Raw genomic sequence first — 13,291 nt, forward strand, 5'->3', positions numbered from 1 at the left:
TGGTGTGCCCTGCTGGGTATGGAAGCTCTGCCTCCCTCTCCCCTCATACCTTGCCTTAAGCATCTTTTCCATTTGACTGTTCCTGAGCTGTATGTTTCATTAAAAAAAACAAAACCCCAAACCTGTATTTGTAAGTAAAGCGTTTTCCTGAGTTCTTCGAGCTCTTCTAGCAAATCAGCAAAACTGCGAGCCTCTGATTTATAGCTGGTTAGTTAGAAGTACTGGTGGCCCAAGACTTGTGACTGACATCTGAAGTGGGAGCAGTTTTGTGGGACTGAGCCCTTTAACTTGTGGAATCTGGTACCAACTCCAGGTGGGATGTGTCAGAATTGAAGTATAGGACATCCAGTTGGTGTCAGAGAACTGAAGAATAGATTGGTATCAAAAAACATCTCAGACTACATTCTTTCTCTTGGTCTGGGTTTCTTCCTTCTTGAGTAATCCAAGTAGAAGATGCCACCCCTGGAGAGAGGATAGGGGTCTCGGCCCAGCCTGGCAGTGGGGATGTAAATGTCAGCCAGGATGACCAAACAGGGGGCCCGTGTTTGGGCTATTGTGTGTCACACCGACACACCGACCTTGACCGGCCATGTGGACACAACCAGGGTGAGCTCTTGCTGACCATCAGATGCCTCATTCCCACCTGTGATGCTCAGAGAGAGACCATGAGCCATGAAAAACATCATATTGTTTTGTGATGTCACCCCTGGAATGTTCTGAGTGTTCTGGTGACCAACTTCTGCATAGGACCTACACCTGGCACCTAACATTGGTATGGGTTTTTACTTGAGATAGAAATAATAATTTTAGAAAAGGTAGTAGGTATCGGTATCTCTGCGCCACACGCTTTCAGAAAGCTTTTCCATCAACTGTCTTAATTTCTGTTCAGAGACTGATAAAGCATCGTATCAGATACCATCTTCACATTCTTTCAGACTCAGATTTTCATAACGTACATAATTAACAAGAGGGGATAAGTGAGTAGTACAAAGTCCTCTGTTTTTCAGGTGAGAAGTTGAGGTCCAGAGGATGGGCTGGGAAGCAGAAATCTACTTATTTCCTCTTTTCCACAGCACTTGAGGCCAAATTTTACAAGAAAAAGAGATACCAGATCTGAAAGCCTAGAAATTCCAATCAGTGTGGTCCTACCTCAGGCAGGGATAATCACAGAAGGATGCAACCTCTCAGTTTTAGCCAGAATAGCCCTCCTCTGTCAAAACTCTAGCAGGATGTCATAGAAGGAGCAGAGTAGTCAGGGCCTCAGATTCTAGTTCTAGGTCAGCCGCCAGCCAGCTGTGTCCCTGGGGGAGGCCACTTAGTCACTCAGCGTCTTGGGTTTCTCATCCCTTGAATGAGCGGGGTGGGTTAGGTGATCTGGGAAGAGCTTCCAGCCCTACCACCTGAAGTTTCTGTGGCTCTCGGAAATAAGCCAATTTTCTCAAAATTACATCTTTTGGTGCTTGCTGTTGTACAACTACTCTGGATTTATGGGGGCAGAATTAGAACTGAGACTTGCAGTCAAAAGCAGACGACTGAATCCATGAACCTAGGATGTGGGCTGAGGGGTACAGGGTCATGCGGAGGGGTCAAGAGAATGAAGGCCTGCTGTATACCAAAGACAGAGAGAGCGTAAGAGGGGTGGGCCTGGGGGGTTCAGAATGGAGGCCAATGAATGGATGACAGGCTGGGTTTCCTGGGAGAGGTCCTCCTGATTGGATTGTTCCTACTGCTGTGTCACAAAGGGGGCAGCCTTGCTTCTCCAGAGTCACCCAAGGCCCTCTTGGAAGATTATGGTGGTGCAACCAGAGGGGCTGAAATGTAGAGTGGAGGAATCCAATGCAGAGGTAACTATCTGAAAGCTCTGTCCAGGGACGTGTAGGAACAGGATTGATCGCCAGTGGGCATCCTGGGATCTTGGAGAGCATGAAATTAGAGGACACCTGCTGCCTGGGCACATGGGCAGATGTGTCTCATGGGTTTACCTGCCAAGGGGGCACAAGTCCTGCGGCAGGTTCCAGACACCTGGCAGGGTACTCTAGGCTGGCGCTTGGGGTGAAGGGGGCATCTGTAAGTTTAGATGATCTGAACTGGGTCATCACTAGAGCTGTGAGAGGGACCAGTGTGCTGACTGGACCTCCCCAAATGAGGACTTCTCTGGCGGTCCAGTGGTTAAGACTCTGCACGTCCACTGCAGGGGGCACAGGTTCGATCCCTGGTCGGGGAACTAAGATCCCGCATGCTGCATGGTGTGGCCAAACAAACAAACAAAAACAAAACAAAACAAAAAACAAGGGGAGGAAGGGAGACTGAGCCCTGATTTGATCATGTGGCGGCACTGGGCCGTGCAGTGCGAGGGAGAGATTGTATAGGAACGGGAACTGGGAACCCTAGGAAGCCCACTAGTAATGTCAGAGCTGGAGTTAAAGGCTTGAAGCCGGGTCAGTGCCCACTTCCTCTGCTATGCCGCAAGCTGGGCACATGCCACCTGCTTCTTCCCTTGCTCTTAAGAGATGGTGCCTCTTCTCCGCCCATCTTCACCGCCTACCGTGAGCTCCCTGCGTGTATCTGCCACAGTCTGCTTCGTTTGGAGGCTGAGCCCATTCATCTGGGAAGGGGATTGCAGCAGCAGCTCTGTGTCTCCAGAAAGTACCTCTGGCCTCCCAGCTCCCAGTCATGCCTGGCGCTTCTCCTTTACATCGCACATGCCTATGGTTCGCTATTTGTTTCACCCTTAGGTCTTTTCAGGTCTTATTGATTTCCAGTTTTTCTTCCTCACATTAAACATTTGTGTTTTCTGGTCTATTTCCCTCCAACACATTAACTCGCCAGCCATCGATGTTACTTCCTGCCCAAGCTGTCTGCCCTCCTGGTTCCTTTTGTGCATAATGATTCAGTTCTCGCCAGCATTCCCATCTCCCCAGTGAGCGCTATCTGTGAGTTTCATAAAGGCACTGTTTCCTGTGAGATCATTAATGAAGGATCTATACCAGGTCAGAATGAGCTCCCACAGCACCCTCCAGGGCCCCCCTCATCCCTCGCTGTTGCCTTTTCTCAGTCCCCCTTTGTTTGGGTTTGTTTTCCACACCAGCTGTACCATCATTTCCAAAGTGTTAGGAGGAAGATTTCAGAAGATTGTGTGTTAAACAATTAGCTAAAACTACCAGATACATGACAGAGACGTCTTCATCCTCTTTGCTATTAGTTTATGATTCTATCAAAATCAGTCACACTGACCTGTGAGTTATCCTCTTATCTGTTCGCATTTCTTAAAACCAACGTTGACTTTCTCATGGTGCTCGGAACGGAGTTAATTTAAAAATATGATAATGAGACACTAGCCTTGTCAACCTGGTCTGAAAATTAGTGGCGGATCTGGCTTTTCCTTCCAGCATCCTGGGCCTCTCAGCTTCACATGTTTGAAAAGTAACCCCAGATGGTTGAATGTTCTCTGACCGTAACCCTCAGTAATGCTGGCAAAGTAGGGCTTTAAAAATCTTGGTCAACAGGCTTGACGTCTGCTGGGAGCATTTGGACGTCTCTTCTGGTCTGTGGTAGCCGTACTTCTCCAGGAGTGGAGAGAACCTCAGTGCATGTAAGCTAAACTGGCTAGTCATTGTCTAGCGCTGTTGCCGTACTATTTAGATGGGAGGCCAGCAGCCCCAGAAATTCCAGCCCAGAAGGTCCCCCTCAGAGTCCTGGTCCTTAGACACCCCTTAGCATCAGAGAGAGACTTTGGTCTTATCACCTCTCCTTTGCCTTTGCCCTGCCCGCCCTTCCACTGGCTTTTCCTCCTCCACGGTCTCCACTTGCCACGCACAAGGCTGGTGATCTGACAGAAGCACATAGTTGGTGATTTCATGCATTTTCCTTCTAGGACCAAATGCATTTAAAAAGGAGATGCCAGGGCTTCCCGGGTGGCTCAGTGGTTGAGAGTCTGCCTGCTAATGCAGGGGATACGGGTTCGAGCCCTGGTCTCAGAAGATCCCACATGCCGCGGAGCAACTAGGCCCGTGAGCCACAACTACTGAGCCTGCGTGTCTGGAGCCTGTGCTCCGCAACGGGAGAGGCTGTGACAATGAGAGGCCCACAAAAAAAGGAGATGCCAGGGAGAAGGCCAGGCCTGATGTTAAGGACGGATTCCCAACCATCGGTGGGATTCAGGCACCAGTGAGGGAGATGTTGGTGCCCAGGGCCCTTCCTGGATCCTCAGCACTAATGCATCTTACTTAGGTCACACGTGGGAGCACATTGCCCCTGAGGGCAGCGTCTCTTGGTCACCTTCCTAACAAAGCCAGATGCGAGGTGTGATGAGCGCCATGGCCATTTGTCTTCCCCTCCTGCATCCTTTCTCATATCCTGTTCTTTCATGAGGAAGCCCCCCTCTTCCTCTCCCACCTACTGGGTCTGCATCCACATGTGAGGGCATTTCCCACAGGTCAAGGAAGAGACCGTCCTTTCCTTCATGGGGAAGCCAGGCCAGGCTTCTCTGGGGGCTTGAATCAGGCTGCTGTAGACTCCGCCTCCTAGGCTGAAGAGAACTTTCGGGGGTGTTCCAGGCGCTTTTTCTTGGCCCAGACCTCTTGGTGGGGCTCAACGACACCAAGGACAGATTAGTTTAGCCCATGAAACCAACCCAGCGATACCACTGGTTGAGGAGACCCACCAAGAAGGAGCTGGCTTCAGACATTGGCTAAGGGGGCCTGGGATGTTTTACCTCGAGGGTTTGCTTATCAGATGCTCACTTTTTGCAAAGTCCTTTTGTAAAGAAAAACATTCAGCATTTGCTAGAGTGTTTTGGGCCAGGAACGTTTAAGCTTTACTAGTAGAGCTGGCCATCTGTTTGGTCTTTTTAAAAATCTTTTGGCTCCGCGGCATGTGGGATGTTAATTCCCCGAGCAGGGATCGAACCCGCGCCCCCTGCATTGGAAGTGAGGAGTCTTAACCACTGGGCCGCCCGGGAAGCCCCTGTTTGGTCTTTATGACAGCTTACCGACCACTTTCTTAGCGTCTCACAACACCACCAGGAACAGGGCAGAGCAGCTACATGGGGGTTCATTTTAGAGGTGACATTCAGAGAAGTTAAGCGACTTTCACAAGAGCAGTCAAAGATGGGACTTTTAAGCCCAAAGCTACTGGGAATTTAAGACCTCTAGTCTCATTGGATTATAGGTTCAAGATGGCAGTGTGGACCACCAGCATGCTTGTGTGCAGAGGACGGCTTCCTTTAGGGACTGTGTAGAGAGACATGGGGAAAACCCCATGATGTAACAGCTCTGCAGTTTAAAAATGTGAATTGAAATGTGGATACGGCTTTCCTAAATAGACTAAACATATTAAGGTAAACAAAATCACCACTTTTGAGGGCCCAAAATAGTATAATGTTAACAGTTTTGTGTAGTTCAATCTGATATCTCCTCCTTACCTTTCAGTGCACTTTGGTTGATTAGTGCATTGGCAAGGACTCATCACACCACCAGTGTATGTGAAATGTGTTGTTCTAACTTCCAGGACTAGGGATGTCAAAAAAAGTAAGGGACGGGTCACTGTGCTCAGATAATTACAATTTATTCATCTGGGGACAAGATGGGACAAGACGTATGATAATCACTGCAAAGGAATGATATCAACACACATGCAAAATAAAATATCTGGGCATTATGAAGAGCTAGAATGAGCCTGCAGTTTGGAGTCAGATATCCTGGTTTTAAACCCTTGCTGGCTATGTGATCTTTGGTGGAACCATGGTAGCTCTTTTCAGTAAGATATTACTTATGACTATGGAAATCCGTTAGCATATCATCACATAATAGTCATTCAGTGTTACTTCCTTTTCCTTGCTCTATACAATCGAAGGAAATGCTAAGCAACTTCTTTTCTGAATTCGCAGTAACCATTCTTGCATGTCTGTAGCTCTCTATAAACAAAGAAGATGTCACATATTCTCCTTTTATTTTTGAACTCTACAACAAAGCATCTGAAATAAATAGGGCAGATGTTAGTAAAACTGCTGTGGATGGTTGCACAGGTTGTGCACTGCAACACCAGTTGTGAATGGCACCCTCTAGAGCTGGGCATTGTATAGCCTGCACGAACATAGGGGGTGGCTCTGAATCATGCTAGCATCCACATTTTCTAGTTATGGAAACTGAGGCAGAGAAATTAAGTGATTTTGTAAAGGCTATGCGCTCATACAGCACAGACCCAGGACCCTTTTCAGTTTTATGATGTCCAGTCCCCTGTTCCCCATACTGTAGTGCCAGAATTAATGCTTGCTGCACGTCAACCTCCCTCACTTACCCCAAGAAATAATGGTTGCTATGCACTGATTTTCAAATTGATTGGAAGTTCCCTGAGAACAGACGCCAAGTTAATGTTAGTTGATTCATTGACATAAATGTGATTTGGTGCAAGAATGTTTAGAGTGGGAATAGATTAGGGTGAGAAGTTTTCACAAGGCCAAGAAAGAGATTTCCTTGGAGGACTAATAAGTCCAGCTAGGTCTGATTGGAATCAGGGAAATATGGGAAAGAAAGAATTTGTCTTGCCTCAATCCCTTCCCAAAGTTTAAGCACGATTCTTGGTGTATCTGAAATCGTGTATATTTAGTATTTCCCCTTAGATGGTCTCATTTTCAGAAAAAGAAAAGATGCTGCTCTACGTTAGCTTCATCTAAATCCTATCCATAGGATTGTGGGTTTGATAAAATAGGTATATTTTCCCAATACCCATTAAAATAAATATATGACTATTAAAATGTTTACAGTATTTAAGTGTTTTATCTAAGAAACTAGGCCATGAGGCAGTGCTGGACTTGGCCACCTTCTGGGTCCTGTCTGGGGATAAGAGGAAGGACAGAAGGACTTAGTCATAAGAGGAGCGTTTGGTCTCTTGGTTAAGGAGGTAAAGGAGACCTATCAGTCCATCAGTATTTTCCGGATTAGGTGCGTGGGCACGGAACAGAGACAGCACAGGACTTGCTTGGAAGGTGTTGGTCATTTAAGGGAGGGGACACGATGTCAGCTAGGTTGATAAAAGAGGACTGCTGGGGCCATAGTGATGCCAGTTTATAAACATGGATCCCTTCGACCAGAGGAAGTTAGACAAGAGGATATTAGAGATAATGCTACTGACCTTTCATTTTACAGAAGTGGAAACCAAGGTCAGAGGGTTAGAGGATGTAACCGAGGTCACCCAATGGCATGCGTAAGGACAAGGGCCCAAATACCCAAATTGTCTATATAGCTAGGGATCCGCCACCCACATGTTAAGTTTTTCTTTAGTGCCTTTATGTTGAGGGGATAGTTGAAAATCCCTTGGGTACCCAGTTCAGGATATGGATATAAAATAAAGGCAGCTGACTGAGTAGGGTGATTTAAAGGCCATCAAGGATACTATGAACAGGTATAAAGCACCAGAGGTTTCTCTTTGGTTGTTCACCTGGATCAGGGAGACTATCTTTCTGATAGAAATCAATCATAAAAAAGAAATGAGAGGGCTTCCCTGGTGGCGCAGTGGTTGAGAGTCCGCCTGCCGATACAGGGGATGCGGGTTCATGCCCCAGTCCGGGAAGATCCCACATGCCGCCGAGCGGCTGGGCCCGTGAGCCATGACCGCTGAGCCTGCACGTCCTGAGCCTGTGTTCCGCAACGGGAGAGGCCAGAACAGTGAGAGGTCCGTGTACCGCAAAAAAAAAAAAAAAAAAAAAGAAATGAGAGAGTTGGGGAAATCTGAAGCAGTATTTGTTGATATTAAGGAATCATTGTTAAATTTTAAAGGGAAGATAATGGTATTGTGGTTTTGTTAAAAAAATACGCATTGATGTATTTATGGATAAAACAGCACAGTGGGGCTTCCCTGGTGGCGCGGTGGTTGGGAGTCCGCCTGCCGATGCAGGGGACACGGGTTCGTGCCCTGGTCCGGGAAGATCCCACATGCCGCGGAGCGGCTGGGCCCGTGAGCCATGGCCGCTGAGCCTGCGCGTCCGGAGCCCGTGCTCCACAACGGGAGAGGCCGCAGCGGTGAGAGGCCCGCGTATGGCAAAAAACAAACAAACAATAATAATAATAAAAAAAACAGCACAGTGTCTATACTTTGCTTTGAAATAACCCAGCGGCAGGGGAATGGTTCTGGAATTGGATGAAGGTATAGATGAAGCAGGTGTGGCCTTGATTTGGTAACTGCCGAAGCTGGGTACATGGAAATTTATTAGACTATCATCTCTCTTTTTGTGTATGTTTGAAATTTTCCATAATAGAAAGTCCCCAAGTAGTGAAAGTCCTTTGCTTAATTCTTGGAGATTTCCTACATGTGTGCTTCACATATATAAGTTCAGGGAGCCAGAACTGGATTTGTGACTTACTGAGTGAACTGGTGCTGGTTATTTAACTTCTCTGAGTTTTAGTTTCTCCATCTGTAAAATGGGAATAATAACACCTTATTAAATCAGTGTTGTGAAGATTAAATGAATTCAGTAGCGCAAAACTTCTTCCCTTTCTTTCTCTTGATGGGTATACCCATCATGGATTAAAACTACATTTTCCATAGTAACATCTTCAAGAGCAGGATATTACTGCTGAGACGGATTCCTGTAGTGCTTCATCCTTGGAGGATGAAGAGGACCTCTCAAGATTTACTCCTTATTGACCTTGGCTAATCTTCCCAGTCTGGGATCAAAGCACCTTAAATGTATAAGGAAACGGTCTGGGCTCTTCACAATGGGGTTCATTCTGATCACAGGTTCAGTCACAAGAGCCATTGTGCTTCTCCCATTGAGAAGGATGATAACCATGGAGGCTGGATTTATTTAAAATGAATAAGGTTCTGATTGCAGAATGTCCCTGCACCTTTGCTCTCTGGAAGATTAAGCACAACCTTACAAAGTTAATGACGTGCTTATTGGAAAGTTAATAGCATAGAATCATGCCTTCTATTTATCTAGCTCTTTGGGTCTTAAAGAATTCTAACCAACTTTATACGCTGTACAAATTATGTATCTCTATATGCCTATATATATAATGTGAATAACCTGACTTGTTTTCTATCTTCTCTATCTGTACAATTTTGAAAATAACCTAAGAAACGAGAAATTAATATTTGGAGAGCCTTGCAGTGCACTTGGATGAAATGCTTTTGGTGTATTTAGAAGTAGCTCTCATGATCTTATTTTTATTTGAATTCATTGCTGCAATTGTTACCTCTTCTCCAGGATGCATCCCACTTGTTCACTGCTTTTTGAATTCATCTCAGAATTCCTCCATTAGTGAAGTCTCCTTTTCTTGGTAACAATACCTTACATTTACATTTCTTACATTTCTGTGGCACCTGGCAGTTTTAAAAACACTTTTGCATTCATTATCTCATTTAATCCTCACAACGGTGTTGTGAACTAAGCAGGGCATGTGTTATTATTTCCATTTGACAGGTACAGTTTGCTGACTTTCAGTATTGGAAGGTGGTGCCTTTAAGGTCACAGAGTCTGACTCTCTTTCGTACTAGTGAAAATCTGGGTCTCAGAGAGGGTGAGAGCTCTCTAGTTCCACGCTGCCCATCAGCAACAGAACCAGGATGAGCATCTGTGTGACCCCAGTCTTGACCCCTTGGCCTTCAGCCCTGGTGTAACCCTCACCTGAGCAAACTGCATTCTACCTGGCTCAGAGCAGTTCTGACCACCGGAAGCCAGAATCACCGGAGGGAGCTGGTTAGAAATACAGATGGATGAGTGAATGAGTGAATGAGTCTTGTAAGTAAAGGCTCCAAAGTGTGCATTTAAAACGCACTCAGCTTATCTTCTGTATTGAGAAGTGTGGCAGTGGTTTGCTGGGTTTAAGCTCTGTGGCTCTGATCCTCTTTTTATGTGGTGGTTTTGAGGTGCGTGGCCACCATCATGAATTCCTCTGTATGAATTCCTCGGTATCCTTTGATGTCTTCACTGCCACACGTTGAACTCCCATTGCTCGGTGATATGTCTGTGATGGTGCCCTTCCTTTGCAAAATTATCAGCTGGACTCTGTTTTAAGCTTAGCACCATGTTGGCTGGTGTTAAAGGGGCTGTGGGACTTACCAGTAGCACTGCCATTTGGGACAATGTGAGTGGCTGTTGGGTGATGCCAATTGTGGGTACACATCTACAGCTCCGGTGGCTGGAGAACAGTGTTTATTCTTCCTCTAGGGTGACAGAAGTGTGCCAGAACCCGTGCTTAGTGCTTTCACACATTACCTCTTTTATCCTAAAATATTTCTATGAGGCAAGGCAGTAGGTGCAGTTACCCCAATTTGAAAGCGTGGTAACTAAAGCTCACATAATTTGTCCATGTTCTTGTAACTAATCAAATAATGGGGCGAGGACTCAAACAGTTGGTTGATTCCAATATCAATGCCTTTATCCTCCATGATATATTCTTTTTTTTTTTTTTTTTTTTTTTTTTTTGCGGTACATGGGCCTCTCACTGTTGTGGCCTCTCCCGTTGCGGAGCACAGGCTCTGGACGCGCAGGCTCAGCGGCCATGGCTCACGGGCCCAGCCGCTCCGCGGCATGTGGGATCTTCCCGGACCGGGGCACGAACCCACGTCCCCTGCATCGGCAGGCGGACTCTCAACCACTGCGCCACCAGGGAAGCCCCATGATATATTCTTGATTCTCATTATTCATGGATTCCATATTTGTGAATCTGCCTAAATTTTTTTCACTAAAATTAGTTTGCAGCCCCAAAATCAATACTTGTCTCACTTTCATGATTATTCATAGACATGCACAGAATGATGAAAAATTTGAGTTACCTGATGCACACATTTCCAGTTGGAGGTGCCTTCTTGTTTCAGCTCTCAGACTGTAAAAGTGTCCGTTTCACAGTTTATTTAGTGTCACTTTTCACACTCTTGTGCTTTTTGTTGGTGTTTCTCTGTCTAAAATGGCCCTCAAGCATAGCGCTGCAGTGCTGTCTAGTCGTCTTAAGCACCAGAAAGCAGTGATGTGATGTGCCTTACAGAGAAAACACCTGCTAGGTAAGCTTCCTTCCCGCATGAGTCACAGTGCTGTTGACCGCAAGTTCAATGTAATGAATCAAAAGTACATTTAAAATAAGGTGTCTTTCAACAGCAGACAAAGTTATTTATTGATTGGATGAGGAAAATGTGACCAGAGGCTAGCAGGAACCTAACGCCGTGCGTCTCTTTGGAGCAATGGTACAGTAGTCGCGAATTGTGTGTTCGCGGGACTTCATAGAACCGCGAATAAGGAGGACCGATGTCATTTCCTCGCGAGGAACCCAAGAGACCAAGTGCAAAAGCGCCCTCTGTGGCCAGTCCAGACCTCCAGACTGGGTTTCTTGTGGGGTCTCCCGGCCTCTCATGTGGTCAGCCAGCCTCGGGTGCGTCAGCTCCTTCGCTAACTCTGGGCTTCCCTGTTCTCTCCCGCAGAGGGGTACAGCCGAGCTCTTCCTGAGGCTCCACAACTTGTACCCCACCCCGCGCTGGGCCAGGCAGGACCTCCCTGCCCAGGCTGAGCCGCCGGGCGGTCAGCCAGCACTCCTACCTGCCGAACCGCTTCCCCTCCGTGCCCCTGGACCCCATGGAAAGCCCCACCTCCCAGGCGGACCTGGAGCTGGACTACAACCCTCCCCGCGTGCAGCTCAGCGACGAGACGTTCGTCTTCCAGGACGGGCGGTGGGTGAATGAGAACTGTCGCCTGCAGTCCCCCTACTTCTCCCCGTCCTCGTCCTTCCACCACAAGCTGCACCACAAGCGGCTGGCCAAGGAGTGCCTGCGGCAGGAGGAGAACAAGTCCCTGCACGCGGAGAACCAGTCCCTGCGCGTGGAGAACCAGTCCCTGCGCACGGAGAACCAGTCCCTGCGCACGGAGAACCAGTCCCTGCGCGCCGAGAACCAGTCCTTGCGCGCGGAGAACCAGTTCTTGCGCGCGGAAAACCGCACGCTCCGCGAGGAAAGCAAGATCCTGCAGGTCCTATGGGAGGTGCACCAGGCCGCGCTGGGCCGCGAGGACGGCCGGGCCTCCTCGCCACTGCTGCACAAGGACAACGCCTCGTCCCTGGAGGCGGCGAAGAAGGACCCGGACCTGCAGGTGCACGGCGGCCGGGAGAGCAGCACCCTGCAGCTCCTCCGGGAGGAGAACCGGGCCCTGCAGCAGCTGCTGGAGCAGAGAAAGGCCTACTGGGCCCAGCCGGACGAGAAGGCGGCCTCGACCGAGATCAAACCGGTCCCCTCGCCCCATGAGGCGCCCCACGGGCTGCTGCCGGACCAGGGCGTGGGCCTCTCTTCCCCCTTCGAGGAGCCCAAGGGCCCCCAGGCCCCGCAGGAGGACTCCAAGACGCTCCGGACCCTGCAGGAGATGCTCAGCAACCTGTCGGGGCAGCCCAGGGAGGAGGTGGGCAAGGCGGGCCCGGGCCTGCCCGACGGCGGCCAGTCCCTGGAGCTGCTGCGGGAGATGAGCCAGGCGCTGCAGGCGCTGCAGAAGGAGAACCAGACCCTGCAGGCCCTCCGCGAGGAGAACCGGCTCCTGCAGGAGGAGAACCGGGCGCTGCACGTGCTGCGCGAGGAGCACCGCATTTTCCAGGAGAGCAAGGCGCTGTGGGAGAACAACAAGCTGAAGCTCCAGCAGAAGCTGGTCATCGACACGGTGACCGAGGTCACCGCCCGGATGGAGCTGCTCATCGAGGAGCTGTACGCCTTCATCCCGACCAAGAACAAAGACCCCAAGAAGCCCAGCAGGGTCTGAGGCTCCCCGTCCGAGCCGCACCGAAGCCCAGAGCTGGGCCACCAAACGGCATCGCCCGCCTTCCCGTGGTCGCTTCGCCCGCCTCCACCAGCTGGTGCCCGTGCAAGAGCAGAACGAGTGGCCTGGTCAACTCAGAGAAGCAATAAAGATGTGAGAAGGCGAGGGCCGCTAATCGCGCGTGCTGCTCTGCTTTCTTTCTCGTTTTTCTTTCTTTTGAGCACTTGCGGGCTCACGGCAAAATGGAGCAGAAAGTACAGAGATTTACCACATAACCTCTACCCCACACACCAACCCGCAGCCTCCCCGCTATCAACATCATCCGCCAGAGGGCGCACTTGTTACAACTGATGAACCTGCACTGACACATCATTATCACCCAAAGCCACGGTTCACATTAGGGTTCACTCTGGGTGGGTTCATTCTATGGGATGGAACAGAGTATATACAGAGTATATTCACGGCCCTAGAACTCCTCTGTGCTCTGCCTGTTCATCCTTCCCTGCCTCCCACCCCCGGCAACCACTGATCTTTTTACTGTCCCCATGGTTTTGCCTTTTCTAG

At 48.9% G+C, this 13,291-nt stretch overlaps 1 protein-coding gene across 1 annotated transcript; it reads left to right on the top strand.

Annotated features, from left to right (window-relative positions):
- The first annotated feature begins 1,790 nt into the window (after positions 1-1,790).
- CBY2 (chibby family member 2) lies at positions 1,791-12,901 on the top strand. The gene is given in 3 exon segments (XM_049701207.1): positions 1,791-1,844; positions 11,416-11,481; positions 11,483-12,901. Coding segments are annotated over 3 exon segments (1,368 nt in total). The 3' UTR covers positions 12,731-12,901.
- The last annotated feature ends 390 nt before the right edge of the window (positions 12,902-13,291 follow it).

This window comes from Orcinus orca, chromosome 18 (genome assembly GCF_937001465.1).
Source record: "Orcinus orca chromosome 18, mOrcOrc1.1, whole genome shotgun sequence".
NCBI classification, from domain to species: domain Eukaryota; kingdom Metazoa; phylum Chordata; class Mammalia; order Artiodactyla; family Delphinidae; genus Orcinus; species Orcinus orca.